The sequence below is a fragment of the Lutra lutra genome, chromosome 10 (assembly GCF_902655055.1).
Source record: "Lutra lutra chromosome 10, mLutLut1.2, whole genome shotgun sequence".
NCBI lineage: Eukaryota > Metazoa > Chordata > Mammalia > Carnivora > Mustelidae > Lutra > Lutra lutra.
In genome coordinates, this window is record NC_062287.1 from 78297538 (window position 1) to 78316813 (window position 19276).

At 36.1% G+C, this 19276-nt stretch overlaps 1 protein-coding gene across 1 annotated transcript in view; it reads left to right on the forward strand.

The window, feature by feature from the left end:
* Positions 1 to 19276, forward strand: part of LUZP2 (leucine zipper protein 2) — a 479539-nt gene that overhangs the window by 218557 nt on the left and 241706 nt on the right. The window contains exons 4-5 of the mRNA XM_047692979.1: positions 5298 to 5379; positions 10893 to 10955. Of these exons, the coding sequence (XP_047548935.1) occupies positions 5305 to 5379; positions 10893 to 10955 (138 nt within the window). The 5' untranslated portion in view covers positions 5298 to 5304. The remainder of the gene's footprint in view (positions 1 to 5297; positions 5380 to 10892; positions 10956 to 19276) is intronic.

Sequence of the window (19276 nt, forward strand, 5' to 3'; positions counted from 1 at the left end):
TTTTGTTGATTACTTAGAAAGAGATATATAAAAATCATGGTTCCCTGAAGGTGAAGCAGGCTGTGTATCTCATTTTGAAAAGAAGAGATACTAATAAACCGTCAAAGAAAAAGAGTATTATTTTAGAATATTAAAAAATATTGACTGATGGCAAATTTAGAAGTATTATCTGAGTCTGAACAGCACACTGTGTTGTAGATGCCATCTGTCTGAATGTCCTGCTCCTCCTAACCCTGCTTCCTTTGGGCTGCTTGCCACCTAACACTTACCTGCAGAAGTGATCTCAAGAAGTCATGCTTCTTTAATGTGACTCCCAACATCACTCACAGTTAATAGGTCAGAGGTGATCACCAAGACAAAACCAAATCAATTGGAATTTCCCTTTTGGAATTGTAATCAAGAGGCATCTAATCAGTCTCCCTGTGTAGCTGGAACTAGACTTAAGTAAGTAAACTCAGAGGTTATGGGGTGGGCCATATACAACCAAGCAGAGAGAGCAAAGAAAGTCTTTCTGTTGAGACAGAGAAAGGAATGTGTGTGCATATTTTTGTGTGCACATGTGTGTGGGAGGGAATGAGTGAGCACAAATGTTGTATTGACTCTTGAGTGTTACACTTTCAGAAATATTTTGACAGCCTAGATAATATTCATAGCAGAAGACCAGATCTAAAACATACCATATGAGGAGCAAGAGTGTGTACCCATGAAACGGAGACTTGGGGGGTGGGTAGGAGGGTAACCTAAAGTGTCTGAAAACTGTCTTAGGAAAAAAAGTGATAAGACATTTTATTCACTATTGTGGTTGGTGGGTGGAGATTCCTAGAAGGCAATTTTAGACTCTGTGTACCAAAGGATTGTAAAATACTGTGTGCTCTGAAAACAAAAAAGAATAGGCGGGTTAGTGCTCCATCTGAGATGTTTTTACAATACAAGTTGGTAACCACTTGAAAAAAAAATGCCTTCCTGTAGTGTATTTGGGTGAGTGTGTTTTTTATATTTATAATTTGATATGAAGATGTATGAAGCCACTGCCCTTTCAAATCCCTTGTAGTGAAATTCTGTGCAGAAATGTGCTCAACACACTGAGCAACCTATCATAGGTGTCACTGGAGCCATCATCAGTTCTTTTTTTCTTATAATTTTTTAATAATTTTTAAAATTATATACATTATTAGATTTTGATGTAGTGTTCTATGATTCATTGTTGCATATAACACCCAGTGCTCCATGTAATACGTGCCCTCCTTAATACGCATCACTGAGATAACCCATCCCCCATCCCTCCCCTCTGAAACCCTCAGTTTGATTCCCGGAGTCCATAGTCTCTCATGATTCATCTCCCCCTCTGCTTTATCCCCCTTCAATTCCCCCTTCCTTCTCCTAATGTCCTCCATGCTATTCCTTATGCTCCACAAATAAAAGAAACCATATGACAATTGTCTTTCTCTCTTTGACTTCTTTCACTTAGCAGAATCTCCTCTAATTCCACTCATGTTGATGCAAATGGTGGGTATTCGTCCTTTCTGATGGCTGAGTAATATTTCATTGTATATATGGACCACATCCTCTTTATCCATTCATCTGTTGAAGGGCATCCTGGCTCCTTCCACAGTTTGGCAATTGTGGACATTGCTGCTATGAATGTTGGGGTACATATGGCCCTTCTTTTCACTACCTCTGTGTCTTTGGGGTAAATGCCCAGTAGTGTAATTGCTGGGTCATAGGGTAGCTCTATTTTCAATTTTTTGAGGAATCTCCATACTGTTTTCCAAAGTGGCTATACCAACTGCATTCCCAACAACAGTGTAAGAGGGTTCCCCCTTCTCTACAACCTCTCCAACATTTGTTGTTTCTTGTCAATTTTTGCCATTCTAACTGGTGTAAGTTGGTATTTCAATGTGGTTTTGATTTTAATTCCCTGGATAGCTAATGATGTTGAACATTTTGCATATGTCTGTTAGCCATTTGTATGTCTTCTTTGGAGAAGTGTCTGTTCATGTCTTCTGCCCATTTTTTGATTATTTGTTTTTCAGGTGTCGAGTTTAAGAAGTTCTTTATAATCTTGGATATCAGCCCTTTGTTTGTAGTGTCATTTGTGAATATCTTCTCTCATTCTGTGGGTTGTCTCTTCGTTTTTGTTTTGTTGACTGTTTCCTTTGTTGTGCAGAAACTTTTATCTTGATGAAGTCCCAGAAGTTCATTTTTGCTTTTGTCCCCCTTACCTTTGAAGACATATTTTGAAAGAAGTTGCTGTGGCCAATGTCGAAAAGGTTACTGCCTATGTTCTCCTTTAGGATTTTTATGGATTCCTATTTCATCCATTTAGATGTCTTTCATCCATTTAGAACTTATCTTTGTGTATGGTGTAAGAGAATGGTCATGTTTCATTGTTCCATATGTAGCTGTCTAATTTTTCCAGCACCATTTATTGAAGAGACTGTCTTTTTTCCATTGGATATTTTTTCCTGCTTTGTTGAAGATTAGTTGACCACAGAATTGAGGGTACATATATGGGCTCTCTATTCTGTACCACTAGTCTATGTCTGTTTTTCTGCCAGTAGCATGCTGTCTTGGCGATCACAGCATTTTTTTTTAAGATTTTATTTATTTATTTGACAGAGAGAAATCACAAGTAGGCAGAGAGGCAGGCAGAGAGAGAGGAGGAAGCAGGCTCCCCGCCGAGCAGAAAGCCCAATGTGGGGCTTGAACCCAGGACCTGGGATCATGACCTGAGCCGAAGGCAGCGGCCCAACCCACTGAGCCACCCAGGCGCCCCTGATCACAGCTTTTTAATGTACCTTGAAATTAGGCAACGTGATGCCGTTCTTTGTTTTTCTTTTTCAACATTCCCTTGGCGATTCAGTGTCTTTTCTGGTTCCATATAAATTTTAGGATTGTTTGTTCCAGCACTTTGAAAAATGCCATTGGTATTTTGATCTGGATGGTGTTCAAAGAGTTCTTTAGAATTAAAGACTCAGCTCAGTATCCCAAATAAGACCCTAGAGGAGTTGCAATAGTTGAGGTAAATCCCTGTTGATGGAGGGGGCCTATGAGCAAGTCAGAAGTCCTCTCTCATAGGATTATAATTTAGCAAGACTGTGAGGCAGAGACTGGTTGCTCTCATGAGAGCCACGAGAATGCACAACAATAAGCTGTAAGGCAAAGTGTATATAAAGACATTCAGAATTTTTCAAAAAACCATCTTTACCATTCTGTTAGCTTTCCTTGATGTATGTGGGAATTTTGGATACACACACACACACATTTTTTAAATAAAAAATATATACTATTTTATAGTTTAATTTAAAAATATCTATCATTTAAAATGATAATTTTAAAATTCAAAAATAATCATGAAATGATTATCATTTTAAAATCTTACAATAATTTTTTTTTTATCAGTTAGAAATACAATATTTTGTGTTTTCATTCAGTGCTTGTTGAAGATCTGAGTGTTAGGGATACCATGTAGATCCTTCCGTCCTTCCCTCCCTTTTTTCTTTCCCTCCTCTTTCCCTCTCTCTGTAAAGGTAGTGTAATGACTCTAGAGTTTGAACACATAGGCTCTAGAACACAATTTCACCACCTTTCTCTGTATCAGTCTTCTCTCCATGGTAGTACGTCATAGTTTGGTGTGAACATTCTAACGGTGTCTGATGCATTGTAAGCCTGTAACATATGTAGACATTACTACACTATATTATGCCACAAATTTTTCTGTGGAAGATAGCAGAAAAAATAAGGGAAGTCTAAATTTAAATGTCTATATATGAAACAATCTTGATAAATGATACAAATTTGAGGAAGGAATGGAAGCTGAGACTTAAGCATGCTCTAAGCAAAAGCATGTTATGAGCTTCACGTATGCAAACATAAATCATCTACAAACCAAAGTGACTATAATTATTTTATAACTTGTTCCAATTCTATTTTGCCTTGACAAACAAAGTTCAAATTGATTTTAGCAATCATATAGACTCTTACTGATATCCTGAAGTTGAGACTGGGACCTAAGGGTTTCTAGAGTAAGAAATCTGGGAGCATCATTAAATCCCAGTGGATGAAAGAACAGTTTGAGGTTGTGTAGGATGTGGTGGTGAAAGACTGAACTTAGGACCTGCAGTGATCCTGGTGGTTATGACAGAGATCTCATGTTTATTAAGTGATTATTTTCCAGGCATTGTACTAAGTATTTTGCCTACATTATGTCATCTAAATCTCATTACAAACTTATCAGATAGCTCTATTAGTATACCCATTTTATAGATGAAGAAATTGGGCCTAAGAGGGTGCACTCCTTTCCCTAGTCTCTGTAGTGTGGTTGCACACAAAGGTTGTAGAGGTAGTCTTTTGGCACTAGGTTGGGAATGTTAAATGAATTTGAGTTCTGCTGGTAAGGCTAGGAAAGCTTTCTGGTTGGCTGTTGTTGCTTTAAAGGAGTTTATTCCTATAGCCAGAATAAAATACGTGTGTGCACATGCGCACATGCACGTGCACGTGCACACACACACACACACACACACACACTTACAAATTAACCCTCATCTGGTATCAAAACTTTTGGAAGTGGTAGTTTAGGTGATAAAATGGGGGCACACAAAGATAGTATGATTTATCATAAATGAGTCCATCTTAAACCCTTGAGAGGAATGCAAAATTATGGAAATGTTTATATTTTTAACAAGTGAGACAAGATCCGTGTGCATTACTGAGCTTGAGACATAATGTGTATATACATGCAGACATGTATTTCTCTTATTAACCACAGTAAATGAGCCAGACCTCAAGTTCAAAATAAGTGTCTTTTCTCTTCATTTTTATAAAAAGTCTCAGGCCTTATAAAGCATGTCTAAAGTACACTGCCTTAGAATTAATCAATTAGGAGCATCCAAGGGGAGTTGTAATTTTATCCTATCAGCAAGTCCGTGGCAACTTTTTTTCTAAGCAGCATGTTCACAGCCTGGCATGCTGTCACTAAAATTAGCTTTTCAACTCTAATTATTATGTTGATTTGATTTAACACATTATGCAGTTCACAGATGATTCACACAGTGGGATTCTTACTAGACACAATAGCAAGGCAATTTCCTTTAAATATAGCTTGCTTTTAGTATTTGCATGGAAGAGAAAACTTTATTCTTAGAATCCTCAAATAAATCCTGCATGCTTAAGTGTGTCCCTACATACAATTCTTGTTATCTGTTTCCTAAATGTATGTGGACAGCAAAGCCTCCTTTCATAATGTACAGAGGAAATAACAGAATTATGTCTCTCTTTTGCTCTCTGTTTTCTCCTAGAGAACAAATGAAGTCTCTCCAGGAGGTCCTGCAAAATCAACTTAAAGAGACAACCGAGAAAGCAGAAAAACAACAAGCTACTGTAAGTATGTTTCTTTCTCGTGTCCTTTGCTCTGGGGCTGGGAAATCATTTTTAAAATAGACTCAGTTCCTAGAAACAAGATAAAAGGTCCACTCCCCATAAATGGTATATAAGATGGTTCTGGAAAATAAAGTAGAAATGTAGTGAGAAAATCTGGAGAGAAGTTTGAATCTCAAGCCTTGGGGTGTGTCAGAATTACTTGTGGAGTTGATTAAACAGGCAAGGTCATTATATGCTGTAATTCAGGATCCATTGGTGTGGGGCTGATACCAGCACTTTTGTCCCACTCTCGACCTCTGTTTTCATCAATAAATGAGGGCTGGGAATTAGAAGACCCCTAACAATCAAATACAACAAAAATCTTTTCTTGGCATGAATGCCGACCAAGTATTTTTATGATCTTGGTGACTGCATTTTCTTCACTGTATCCCCACCCCTCATCTACAGAACAGGAATCTCTCCATGGTGGGGCCATACACTACCTGTTTAATCAACTCCACAGGTGATTCTGACACACCCCAAGGCTTGAGAATCAAACTTCTCTCCAGATTTTCTCGCTGCATATCTACTTTATGCTCCAGAACCATCTTACATTTATGGGGACTGGACCTTTTATCTTGTTTCTAGGACCTGATTCTATTTTAAAATATAATATATAAATGGAAAATTTAAGGTTCAGTTCGTCCAATCAGGAAATGACCATCATTGAGGATTCAGTTTATTTCTCACAGTTCTCAGGGGGGTGGCATGACTTGTGACAGGTGAATGTCCAGGGAAGTCTTCGGGTAGGTCATGAGGCAGAGGGAGGTGAGAAACTGCGGGCAAGAGCCTTCATTGTGGTTTCTTTGGGGAAGATGTGTGAGGAAGGGGAAGCAGCTTAGAAGGAGTCCAAGTGAATGATCTCAGCAGGCTCTGGGGCATAGAGAATGCCCCTAGTTGTCTGGTATCTGACTCTGGGATGATTAGGGCAGGTGTGTAATGGCTTGGTCTGTGAGAACATGCCAGTACAAAGGGGTGGCTGAGCTTCAGGGTCCTGGGTTGGTTAGTTTGTTTTTGAAAAGCATGTCACCAAGAGTACTTGTTCAGTGTTTCCAGCTGAATGACTAATATGTTTTAACTTAGAGTGTAGAAGGAGATAAAGAGATGACTGCAACCTCAACAAATATGGGATTGAGATATACTTATTAAAACAATGTTTTGTTTATTTGTTTGTTTGTTTGTTTTGTGCATTTGGTGGGATCTAGAAGAGAGATTTCATAGTACTGGGAATTACTTCTTCCAAATTTTGATAGACTCAAACAGAATGTTTTGTGCTCGTTCTCCCTATTTGGAAATTCTAGGTTAACTAAGAATTAAACTAATTTTTAAAAAGATTTTATTTATTTAACAAGAGAGAGATCACAAGTAGGCAGAGAGATGGGCAGGGGTGGGGGGGAAGCAGGCTCCCTGCTGAGGAGACCCCCCCACCATGTGGGGCTCCATCCCAGGACCCTGAGATCATGGCCTGAGCTGAAGGCAGAGGCTTAACTCACTGAACCACCCAGGTGCCCCACTAATTTGTATTTTTTAACATTTATTTTTGGTGAATAATTATTATTTTCTCTGTTAGACTCTTGGTGTAATTGAAGGTTGGGTAAGAAGGAGAGATAAAGATAATTGTAATTGTTCACTCTCAAATAGAGAGGAAAAGCTGGATTTAATTCTGCAAACATTGTGCTATTTTAGATTTAAGAGCTGATAATCTTATGTGCTACCCTTGATTACATAACTAATTACTATGCCTTTTTCCATAAAAATAACAGATTGTATATTTTATGCAAAAAATGTTACAAATATATCATTTGTTAAGTATATAGTAAAAATGTTATGAAACCTAAAAAATAAAACACAAAAATAGAAGATAAACTTAAGAAAAATTAAATTGAAGAAGCAATAAAGCTGTCATGATCTAATTCTATGGGAAAATACTTTTTATGAATATGTGAACATTTGTTATTATCCCTAAGCAAACAATGGAATAGCCTATCTTTCAAACCTGTGTTCCTCATGAAAACTCCTAACAGACAGCAAGGAAGAATGAGCTCTCATTCTCTGTAACCAGAGTAATTAAAGATATTAATGCTCATTGGATACATTTCACTACTCTTATTAATTTTTATGGCTTAACGTGCTCTAAGTAAGACATAATTAGTCTAAAGGCAAAAATTAACTTCTAGCTTTGATTCTCATTAAGACTAAAGAATTGCTATGTTCTTACTTCTTTGTTCAAAGTAAGTACATGATATTTTCTGTTTCTGAGAGTTAAATTCATATCTACTAGGAATGCCTATTTTGCCAGGGTTGTTAAAAACCTGTTGGGATTCTAGACTAACCATTTCAAAATGCTAATATTTTTTGAATATTCTGAATATATTTTAGCTCTTGAATATTTGAGCATTGTGTTCTCAAGATTTTCTATCCTTGTTTCACGTTTAAGTAATTATATTCTTAACATTGCAATATATTTTCATTATCCTCCTTATTTTTTTTAATTTTTAAGTGAACTCTGTCCAGAGTGGGGCTCAAACTCCCAACCCTGAGATCAAGACTCGCCTGCTATACTGACAAAGCCAGCCAGGAGCCCCAGTTTTTATTTTACTCTTTAATTAAAGTCATTTTTTGGGGTGTCTGGCTGGCTTGGTTGGTAGAGCAGACAACTCGATCTCAGGGTCAACAGTTTGAGCCCCATGTTGAGTGTAGAGTTTACTTTAAAAAAAAAAGAAAAAAGAAAAACGTGCTCTAGCTACTTTTTTTTTTTTTTAAAGATTTTATTTATTTATTTAACAGACAGAACACAAGTAAGCAGAGAGGCAGGCGGGGCGGTGGGGGTGGGGCGTGTAGCAGCCTCTCCTCTGAGCAGAGAGCCTGATGCAGGGCTCCATCCCAGGACCCGGGGCTGAAGGCAGAGGCTTTAACCCACTGAGCCACCCAGGCGCCCCTCTAGTTACTTTTAAAGGTTGTTTTGAAGTAATGTGTGAGAACCCCTTCTGTTGTGTTTGGATGTAAAAACTAATATAATAATTTGAAAATTGTTAATTATGTATTATATATACTGAATAATATAAAAATGTGATGATTTGGGAAAAATAGCGGGTCCGTGGAAGAACAGGTCATTAATATAAGCAAGGTGGCTTTAAGTCATTCATGACTTAAAGACGAATCTGTAACGTACCAAAATTTCTAACATGTCTGGGTGGATGTAGTATAAGCTCTGACAGCTGGCTTTTCTTTCTCGTAATGCAAGTGCTGAAGTAAGCCATGACTTTCAGGTGTTCGCTTCTAGGACGGCCATCTGAAATACACACAGGGCCAGCCCCAAGACTAGGGGAACCCAGGCCAGGTGCCGCCCTCCCAGGCTCTACATTCCAAAGTAGCTCAGGCTCCTTTGGAGATCTTGGTTGACTTCTGTAATTGACCATTTAGGCTGCTGGTTTTTTTCTCCTCTTGTGTTATTATGTTTTAAATTCACCAATTAAAAAGTGATCCCAGGAAACCCTAGGCAGGCCCCTACCCTCTACCCCAATAAAAGCAGAACCTCAGGCCTTCACTCTCCCTGGCTCTTTCGATCCATGGCCTCACTGTGTGGCCCCAGGTGTGACCTGTAATTTCCAGGACTTGTAAGTCATAAACCTTTCTTTTTTTTAATTTTCAAAGTTTCCTGCTGTAATATTGCTGAGGGTATCTTGCAATCATATTAAGAACTGCAAAGGCTGGTCTGGCCCCAAGATTGGTAATCTGTAGACTGAGGCGGTACACAGCAGTAGAAATGGATGCAAAAGCTGTCTGTTGGGGCATGCCCTACTGGGCTGCATACACATCTAATTTTGAACACCACCACATCCTACATTCCTTTGCATTTTCAGCAGAATAGAACTATCTTCTCAGTGGGACAGAGTGTGACTTATGTTTTCAGGTTGCTGTCATTATCTTCAGAGTTAAATTTTAACTTGAAAATTATGATGACCAAAACAATGGCCGTGGTAGTTCTCAGGCTTCTGCTTGTTTTACACATAGTTTGAGCATCCAGAATTGGTTTAGATTTCTATTACCATTTGAAGGAATTGTTTAAGGACCTCTATACAAGCCAGAAAAGAGGGGATGTTAATGTTTGTTAACGAGGATTTACACAATACACAGAAAGCAAAACGTAGGAAAACATGCACAGGACTCATACACAATAATTTCTGGAGAGTGAAGGAAGAAAAATTAGGTGGGGCTTTAATAGTAGGTGTAACATTTGTTTTTTACAAGGTCTGAAGAAAATTGGGCAAAATATTTACATTTCTTTATTCTTAGGTTTGGGCTCAGAGGTGTTTTAACATATTACTTTTTGGTCTTTTGTTTATGTTTGAAATGTTTCAGAACTATTTTTTTTTCAATCCGTATATATGGTGAAATTCATTTTACTCCTAAACTTGATTTCCTCTGATTCAGTGTATCTCCAGAGATAACCCACATTCCCAGTCTCTTTTGTATCATTCCAGGGATCCTCAGAGCCTGTATTGTCCAGTATATATAAACACTAGCTACATAAGGCTATTGAGCATTATAAAATGGCTAGGCTAAATTGAGATATGCTATTAGTGTAAAACACATAGTGGATTTTAATGATATATTATAAAAAATAGTGTCAATTGTATCATTAATCCATTACATGTCAAACTAATAATATTTTGAGTATATTGAATTAAATAAAACATTTTAGTAAAATTAATTTTATCTGTTTCCTTTTACTTAAAAAAATGTGACTACCAGGAAATTAAAAATTGGAGAAATTAAATATTTTATCCACTATCATAAAGGTACTTTTTATCAGAGTGAACTCTCACTGACTATAAAGTTTTAGATTTTAACAACTATGCCATACTGAATTTTTTTTTTCAAAATACTTAGGCAGATATATTCAGACAGCAAAGGTGTTATGTTTGTATAAGCATAGTTTGAACAACTGACCAAGATTACAGATTCCAACAATATCAAATTCAGAAGGAAACATGGTTTCTTTGGTACAGTATTATAACATTCTGTGCTTTAATGACCAGGAATATCACTAGGCCATTGCTTTCCAACCTGCTATAGGTCAAAATTACCTGCAGAGTGTTTTATGAATGGAGATTTCTAGGCCCAACCCTAGAATCTAGCTTTTTGTTGTTGCTATTTGGCCTTTTTTTTTTTAAACACATTTTTTTAATTGAGTTTAAGTAGGGAAGGGAATCACAGTTATAATATGCATGGTTTCTCAATTAAAAAAAAATCTTTTGTACTTGAGAAGAGCCTTTTTATAATTAATGCATATATGTATGAATTGGTTATGAAAGTTTGGTTAATGAAAATTTTAATCCTTTGCTCTTTTGCAATATTTGTTGATAAAGAGATAATCATTGTATTATGCTTCAAAAGCCATGAAAATAAATCGATAAAAGCCATAGGAATGAATTTGAAATGTGCTTAAATAATATTCCATTCATTTTCAGATTAATTTTTTAAAGACTGACATGGAAAGAAAGAGCAAAATGATACGAGATCTCCAGAATGAGGTAAGATATTTTTCAGGCAAATTCTATATATAAATCAAAGCATAGATGCAAACCCACTTATAGACTTGCAACAGCTTTTGGAATATTGATCACATGCCAATTTTGCCTTCAGTTATGTACCAATGGAAAGGAATTGCAATGTTGAGAATTTCAAAGAGTAGATAATCCCACTTTTATATATTTGATAGTGTTATTACTTCATACCTCTCTAGTTCATTTTCCTGTTTAATTATACTTTGCTTGCGCTAATATTAAAACATATTTTTCATTTCATAAATTCATCTATCTACCCAATGACATTACAGGAGCCGAAGAAGAAGGTTGCTAGAAATTGACCTCATGCTAGGAAGAGCCAAACTAGAATGAAAAATTTATTTAGGATTATCTTAAAGTAATGTAGAGTTGAACAGAAATAAACTGGAACAGCTTTCATTATAACCTTTAAATTCAGAGAACCCTACAAAATACATATTTTCTTTGTCTTGTTACATAACTACTTAATTTTCTACAATTCCTCCGCCACATTTCTCTTTCCACCTTTTTTCTTGAATGCAGTTAGTTAATTAGGACTATTAAACCTTGACTAATTAATGATACATTTTCCTTGACCAGTCTCATTAATTATGTTTATTTTGAATCCCAAGTCAATCACTTTAGACTTTCCTACTTTCTTTTTCCTTCTCTCATTCCTTCATTTGTCCATACCTTCTTTTTATTTTTTGAGACACTTAAACAATAGATAAACCTCATTATTCACATTATTCCTTAAATGATTTCCACTTTGATATCAAGTTTAAAAAATAGACTTTACAAATGTTTTGGTATCAAACATTCATCATCAGGACTCTGATTATGACATTAAAATGGTCTATCAGATGCAAAGAATGCAAAGAGATTTTAAACAGCTTTCTGATGATTCTCTTGTAGTTTAATTTCTTTCTAATGGGTTATTCTTCTGAGCGGTATTGTTTTGTTTTGTTTTAGAGTGGGGGAAAGCGGGGATGGGAGGGATAGGTAGAGGAGAGAGATTTAAGATTTAAGCTGTCCTTGGAGTGGGAAAAATACTCTGACCTTTTAAAAAGCAAATGCAGTGTGGGGCAGAAAGTTTTGAGTTATCACCCTCTGCTTTTCTGCTTATTTTCTCTTCCATGGAACATGCAAGTCAAATCTGTTCCCCCACAGTGTATTTCTTGGAACAGAATCACCACAGTAGGAATTAATGGTGGAATGATGCCAGTAAAGTTTTTAAAATTGTTTTGGTTTATGTGTAATTTTTTCCTAACATGTTAAGGTTTGAAGCATTCAGGGGGAAACCTTATTACATTTTAGAGAACTCTTTACAAATCCAAGGGAATAGGAAAATATACAGAAGAACCTCCTTTTAGCGTTGATAGTGGCAGTTAGGTGCCTTTAAAACATTTTTTAAAAAATTGCTTTTCAGTGCACCAAGATATCTGACTGAGCTGTGAGTACAGAAGATTCTGTTAGGACTTTCCCCCTGCGTTAAAAGAAGAGATTAGTGAAAAGTATGCCTTAGGTTTTAATTTTCATGATAAAGTGCTTTATTAGAAGAAACTCCCTTTAGGATCTTCATCTCAGAGGATAAAATACTAAATCTTAACAGAAAGGCTGCAAATGATTGACTCTGGCATTTGGGGAAAAATGAGAAATATCATATTATGGCTGTGTTTTTATTGATATCATCATTATGTTCTTGATGCTATGATTACAAAGTTCTATGGTAAGGGGTCTTTCCCAGTCATTGTCTTCCTGTATATCCTGTGTTTTCAGTGTATAATTTTGTACAATGTTAGATTTCCTACAATGTAAAATTTGATTTTATAGTAGATATATCACCAGCTTTCTAGTAATTTCCTAATCTGTCTCTGTTTTGTTTTGTTTTGATTTGTAGGAAGTCTAGTATGGCTACCTTAAATTATTTATTTTCATTATAGAAGTGTAACTGATGTGCAACATTACATTAGTTTCAGTGTGTGACACCATGATTCTGCAATTCTCTACATTCCTCAGTGCTCAGTGTGATAATTGGTCATCATCCGTCACCACACAACTGTTACAATATTATTGACTACATTCCCTACACTGTACGTTTTATCTCCATGACTTTATTTTGTAACTGGAAGTTTGTACCTCTTACTTGTTTCATTAACTTCATCCTTTCCCCCACCCACCTCCCCTCTGGCAACCAACAGTTTGTTCTCTGTATTTTAGAGTCTGTTTTTGTTTGTTTGTTCATTTGTTTATGTGTTTTTAGATTCTCCATAAATGGAAAATCATATGGTATTTGATTTCTCTGACTTATTTCACTTAGCACAATATGCTCTAGGTCCATCCATGTTGTCACAAATGGTAAGGTCTCATTCCTTTTCATGGCTGAGTAATATTCTATTATATATATATATATACCACATCTTCTTTATCCATCCATCTAGCAATGGACACTTAGGTTGCTTCCATATCTTGGCTATTGTAGATAATGATACAATAAACATAGTAGTGCATATATCTTTTCAAATTAGTGTTTTCATTTTCTTTGGGTAAATAATCCATAGTGTAATTATTGGGTCACATGGTAATTCTAGTTTTGGAACTTTCATACTTTTTTCTTCAGTGGCTGTAGCAATTTACATTTCCATCAAAAGTGCCTGTAATTTCTCCTTTCTCCACATCCTCACCAATACTTGTTATTTCTTGTCTTTTTGATACTAGCCATTATGACAGGTATGAGGTGGTATCTCATTGTAGTTTTGTTTTGCATTTTTCTGATGATTAGTGATGTTGAGCATCTTTTTTTGTATCCATTTGTATTCAGATTCTCTGACAATTTTTTTTAATCAAATGGTTTATCTTTTTGGTTTTGAGTTCTATAAGTTCTTTGTGTATTTCGCATATTAACCCCTCATTGGATATATCATTTGGAAATATCTTCTTCCATTCAGTAGGTTACCTTTTTGTTTTCTTGATGGTTACCTTTGCTGTATAAAAGCTTTTTATTTTGATGTAGTCCCAGTAGTTTACTTTTGGATTGGTTTCCTTGCCAGAGGAGATATACCCATAAACATGTTGTTAGGGGTGATGTCTAAGAGATTACTACCTATGTTTTTTTCTACTTTTTAATTTATTTTTGTGTATGGTTTAAAAAAGTGGTCCAGTTTTATTCTTTTGCATGTAGCTGTCCAGTTTTCCCAACACTATTTATTGAAAAAACTGTCTTTTCCTCATTGTATATTCTTGACTCCCTTGTCATAGATTAATCAACCATATAGAAATGGGTTTATTTCTGGACCCTTTATTCTGTTCCATTGATTTATGTGTCTGTTTTTGTGCTGATACCATCCTGTTTTGTTTATTATAGTTTTGTAGTATATCTTGAAATCTGGGACTGTAATACTTCCAGCCCTGTTCTTCTTTCTCAAGATTGTTTTGACTATAAAGTTTTTTGTGGTTCCACTATTTTAGGTTATTTGTTCGAACTTTGTGAAAAAAGCTATTGGTATTTTGATAGGGATTACCTTAAACCTGTACATTGCTTTGGGTATTATGGGCATTTTAACAATATTAATTCTTGCAATTCACGAACGTGGTAAGTCTTTGTATTCTTTTGTATCATTTTCAGTTTCTTTCATCAATGTCTTACAGTGTACTGAGTATAGGTCTTTCAGCTTCTTGGTTAAATTAGTCCTAGATATTTTATTCTTTTTGATGAAATTATAAATGGGATTGTTTTCTTAATTTCTTTCTTCTGCTTCATTATTAGTGTATGGAAACACAACAGACTTCTGTACTTTGATTTTATATCCTGTGACCTTACTGAATTCACTTAACAGTTTTAGAAATTTTTTAGTAGAGTCTTTAGGGTTTTCTATATGTAATATTGTGTTATTCTGCAAATAGTGATAGTTTGGCTTTTTCCTTACCAGTTTGGATATCTTTTTACTTCTTTTTCTTGTCTCATTGTAGCAGCTAGGACTTCAGGTACTATGTTGAATAAAAGTAGTGAGAACGGACATCATTGTCTTATTTCTGATCCTAGAGGAAGAGATCTCAGTTTTTCACCTTCGAGTATAATACTAAGTGTGGGTTTTTCATTATGGCCTTTATTATGTTGAGTTATTTTCCTGCTAAATGTGCTTTGCTGAGGATTTTTATTATGAATGTATATTGTACTTTGTCAAATGCTTTTTCTGTATCTGTTGAGATGATCATATAGTTTTTATCCTTCCTCTTGTTAATGGAACATATCACATTGACTGATTTGTGAGTAATGAACCACTCTTGCATTCCTGGAATAAATTCCACTCTATTGTGGTAAATGAGATTTTAATGTGTTTCTGAATTGTGATTGCTAATATTTTTTAAAGAATTTTATTTATTTGTCAGAGAGAGAGAGAGAGAGAGAGCATAGGAAGGGGGAGCAGCAGGCAGAGGGAGAAGCAGGCTTCCCACGGAGCAGGGAACCCAATGTTGGACTCAATCCTAGGACCATGGTCTGAGCTGGAGGCAATTCCTTAATGAACTGAGCCAGGTGTCCCTGTTTGCTAATATTTTGTTGAGGATTTTTGCATCTGTGTTCTTCAGAGATATTGGCTTATAGCTTTGTTTTTTTTGTAGTGTCTTTATCTGATTTTGACAGTAATGTTGGCTTTGTAGAGTGAATTTGGAAGTTTCCCTTCCTCATCTATTTTATCTAATAGCTTAAGAAGAATAGGTATTAACTCTCTTAAAACAAAATATGTGATACAGACCTCGTAAAATGAGTAGGGAAGGAGCTCCTCTTATTCTATTACCTAAACAACTTTGTTTAATGTCTGGGTCATTGCTTTCATAAATATCTGCTGGATTTTGCTGTTCAATGCTTGTCAGCCCACTGTGTGGTGGCTGTGTTGTCGTTTGGTGGGAAATGTATCTCTTGGAGATTTAATTTCTTTAAATAAATTTATTTTAGGCAGATTCAAATATATATGTGTGTGTGTGTGTGTGTGTGTGTGTGTATGGTAGTATTCATCTGTGAAGCATCTGGTCCTGGACTACATGTGTTTCCTACATGTTTGCTCACAATTTTTTGATTATCTGGTTTTGATATCTCATACAATCCATTTTTGGCATTCAATTGCTTATTTTATATTTGGTTATTATGTGGTTGGAACACATATAAAAATTTGCACCAAAAAATAAAACAAAGAAACAAAAAAACTCAGCCTCCTTTTTCTTACTTCCATATATATGATAACTTCATTATCATGTGATATAACCAATCTCATGGACTCCAAAGCTTAAAGTCTCTTTGACTTTGTACTTTCTAAACACCCTCTCTCCTCTCTTCTAATTTTCTTTAAAATTATTCATTTTACCCTCTAGAATAAAATAAGTTTATCTGTAATTTTCTTAGACATAAAAGATGCTCAAGGCATGCATAGGATAGTAGGTAAGTGTTGAAATATTAGACAAATTAGACATTGTGACAACAATCTTTGATTAGTCAAATCTCCCTAATGAAATGTGTGATTTTGATAATGTCCAGGACTTTTTAAAGGAATTCATAGTTGGTAATACTTAATTTAGATTGGTATGAAAACATAGTCTGTAATCAGACTATGGAGATAAATGGGAAGGAAGAGAGTGAAAAAAATAAAAGGGTAGGAGAGAAGTAGGGTGAAAATGCCCATCCTCCCCTCAACTATTTTTTTATGGTAGTTTTTTTAAGATAGATTCTTATGATTGATTATTTTCCTGAGACTCATTCAGAATGGTTCAGGGTAAGGATAAAATAAATAATTACACTAATAATAATAATAACAACAACAACAACAACAAGATGAAGAACCATAAAAGTAGGCCTCACTCTGCCCAGTGATAGAGATCAGAAATTTGTCAGTGCTACTCTGTCTCAGTGGCAGGCTTTCCCTCTCACCATTATCTCCATTTTTTTTTTTCTTTTTAGTCTCTCAATTCTTTTGCTCATCTACTTATTGCATGGCTTGTATAGTTTAACCCGACTCTGAAATACTAATGTAACTCCTCTAGCTTCTACTAATAACTGACTTGATCTCTTTTTATGTTTGGTTTTATTGTTCTTGTTATAAGTGCTGGCCTAAAATTCTTGTCACAGGTCAAGTCACTGACCAATCTGTAGTTTTCCCAGTAATTCCAAGTAGCTGACATTTCCAGGAATATGAGGGATAGAACATGTGTTTTTAGATGCAGTGTATCAGTTGCTGTTCTCAGCTGTGACAAAAAGAATTCTCTGATGAGAAGAAAAGGATTTATTGGTCATTATAGAGATCACAGAAAGTTGTTAGGAGAACTGGAGAGATAGCTTGTAGACAGCTTCAGGAATAACCACAATACACCCCAGAGCTGGTTGTCTTAAGGCAAAGGCTACCTCTGCCATCAGCAGGAAGCTGCCAGCCAGCTTAATGCCCCCATCCCTGCAGGCTCTCGTATCATACAGCCCTATCCCTTGAGCATTAGACAATGGATAACATCTGTCCTGTTTTCTCATGTAACTAATTTCTGTATCTACATAGATATCGCAGGGATCATGTCTGATTAGCAAAGACTAAGTCATGTCTTCCCTGGAGCTATAATGAACTTTAAAAATAGAGGGGATTTGTTTGTTTTATTTCCAATTTGTTTGCTTTAGTTTTTCCTCAGAGATACGGGTTTAACGCTATGGATAACATTCACATTGTGGAAGCAGCTTTCCAAAATTTGGTAGCCTGTGTATTAACAACTTTTCTTAATAAAGGTTTAAAGCCCATGATAACCAGCTTTAGTAAATGGCAGACCATCACAAGGGTTTTGAATACTTACTGTAAGTACCAATGACAGACCATTCAGTTATGCATGTGTGTATGCTACAATATCTTTTGTGTATAAATGGCATCTTACCTATCCTTATAATGTGACTTTAACTTTGCTTTTCTCTGGATTATTTCCTCAGTTAGATGCTGACTTTTGAAGTTAGAATCCTACCATTTCTAAAATACTGTAATTCACATTTTTGGCACACAAAAGGAACATAGAGCCAGGACTCTGTGCAGTGAGAATAAATTAAGACCACACTTTGGTCTGTTCTTAGCACCAGAAAGTTAAATGAGTTGAGTAAACATTGGACAATACCTCAACATTTGAAAATTGAAGTTGCTTTCCCTAATTTGCTATTCTCTACAGTAGAGATGCTTAGAGATCCCATAAAATGTAAAGATTGTTATCAGAGATTCTCTGACCACCCTGAAATTATAAGGTAACAAAAAAAGTATAGATACATATGTGTATTTTTCAGAGGAGAGGGTTTAGATTCTCAGAGGAAGTCTGTGGCTGAGACAAAAATAGTAAAGTTCAGTAACTACTGCTCTAGAGAGATCTCTAGTAAATTTTAAGAAGAAAACCCATTTTGGTTCAACTCTGTGACTGTAAATCTCTGTAAAATAAATTATTCCATTTTCCTGCTTCAGTAAACACACTTGAGTGAAGCTGATGGGTTATTTCATAATGTGACAGCATCCTTCAGGGTCATCATTCTGAAAGCGGGCCCATGGCTGTCTGCAGATGGATAGGTGTGAAGTTTGAGTCCAATATATTCTGAGTCCCGGACATGCCTGAGATGTTTTTAAGTAATTCCATTAGAGTCTTTCACTTGATTCCTGCTGGTTTGCCTTTTTTAAGTGCTTAGTTCTGAGAAATTGGGGTGAACTGATTATTGTGGCTCGTTGTGTACCCAGTCGGTAAAGTTTTCCCATCTACATTAAGTCCTAGGGCTCCTGTAATAAAGGCCCACTAACTGGCTGGCTTAAAACAATGAAAGTTTACTCTTTCATGCTTCTGAAGGCCAGAAATCTAAAATCAAAGTGCCAGCAGGGCAGAGTTCCTTCTGAAGATTATAGGGAATAATCCTGCCTTGCCTCTTTCTAGTTTCTTGTACCTCCAGGCAATCCTTGACATTCTTTGGCTTCTCAAGAATCTCACCTTCTGTCTTCATATCAATGTGCGTTCTCTCCTCTTCTTGTACAGACACCAGTTACTGAATTTAGGACCCACCCTAATCCAGTATAACTTCTGTTTGTTTGTTTGTTTTAAGATTTTACTTATTTATTTGACAGACAGAGACCACAAGTAGGCAGAGAAGCAGGCAGAGAGAGAGGAGGAAGCGGGCTCCCCGCTGAGCAGAGAGTCCGATGCGGGGCTCCATCCCAGGACCCTGAGATCATGACCTGAGCCAAAGGCAGAGGCTTTAACCCACTGAGCCGCCCAGGCACCCCTATAACTTGGTTTTTACTTAATTATGTGTGCAAAGATCC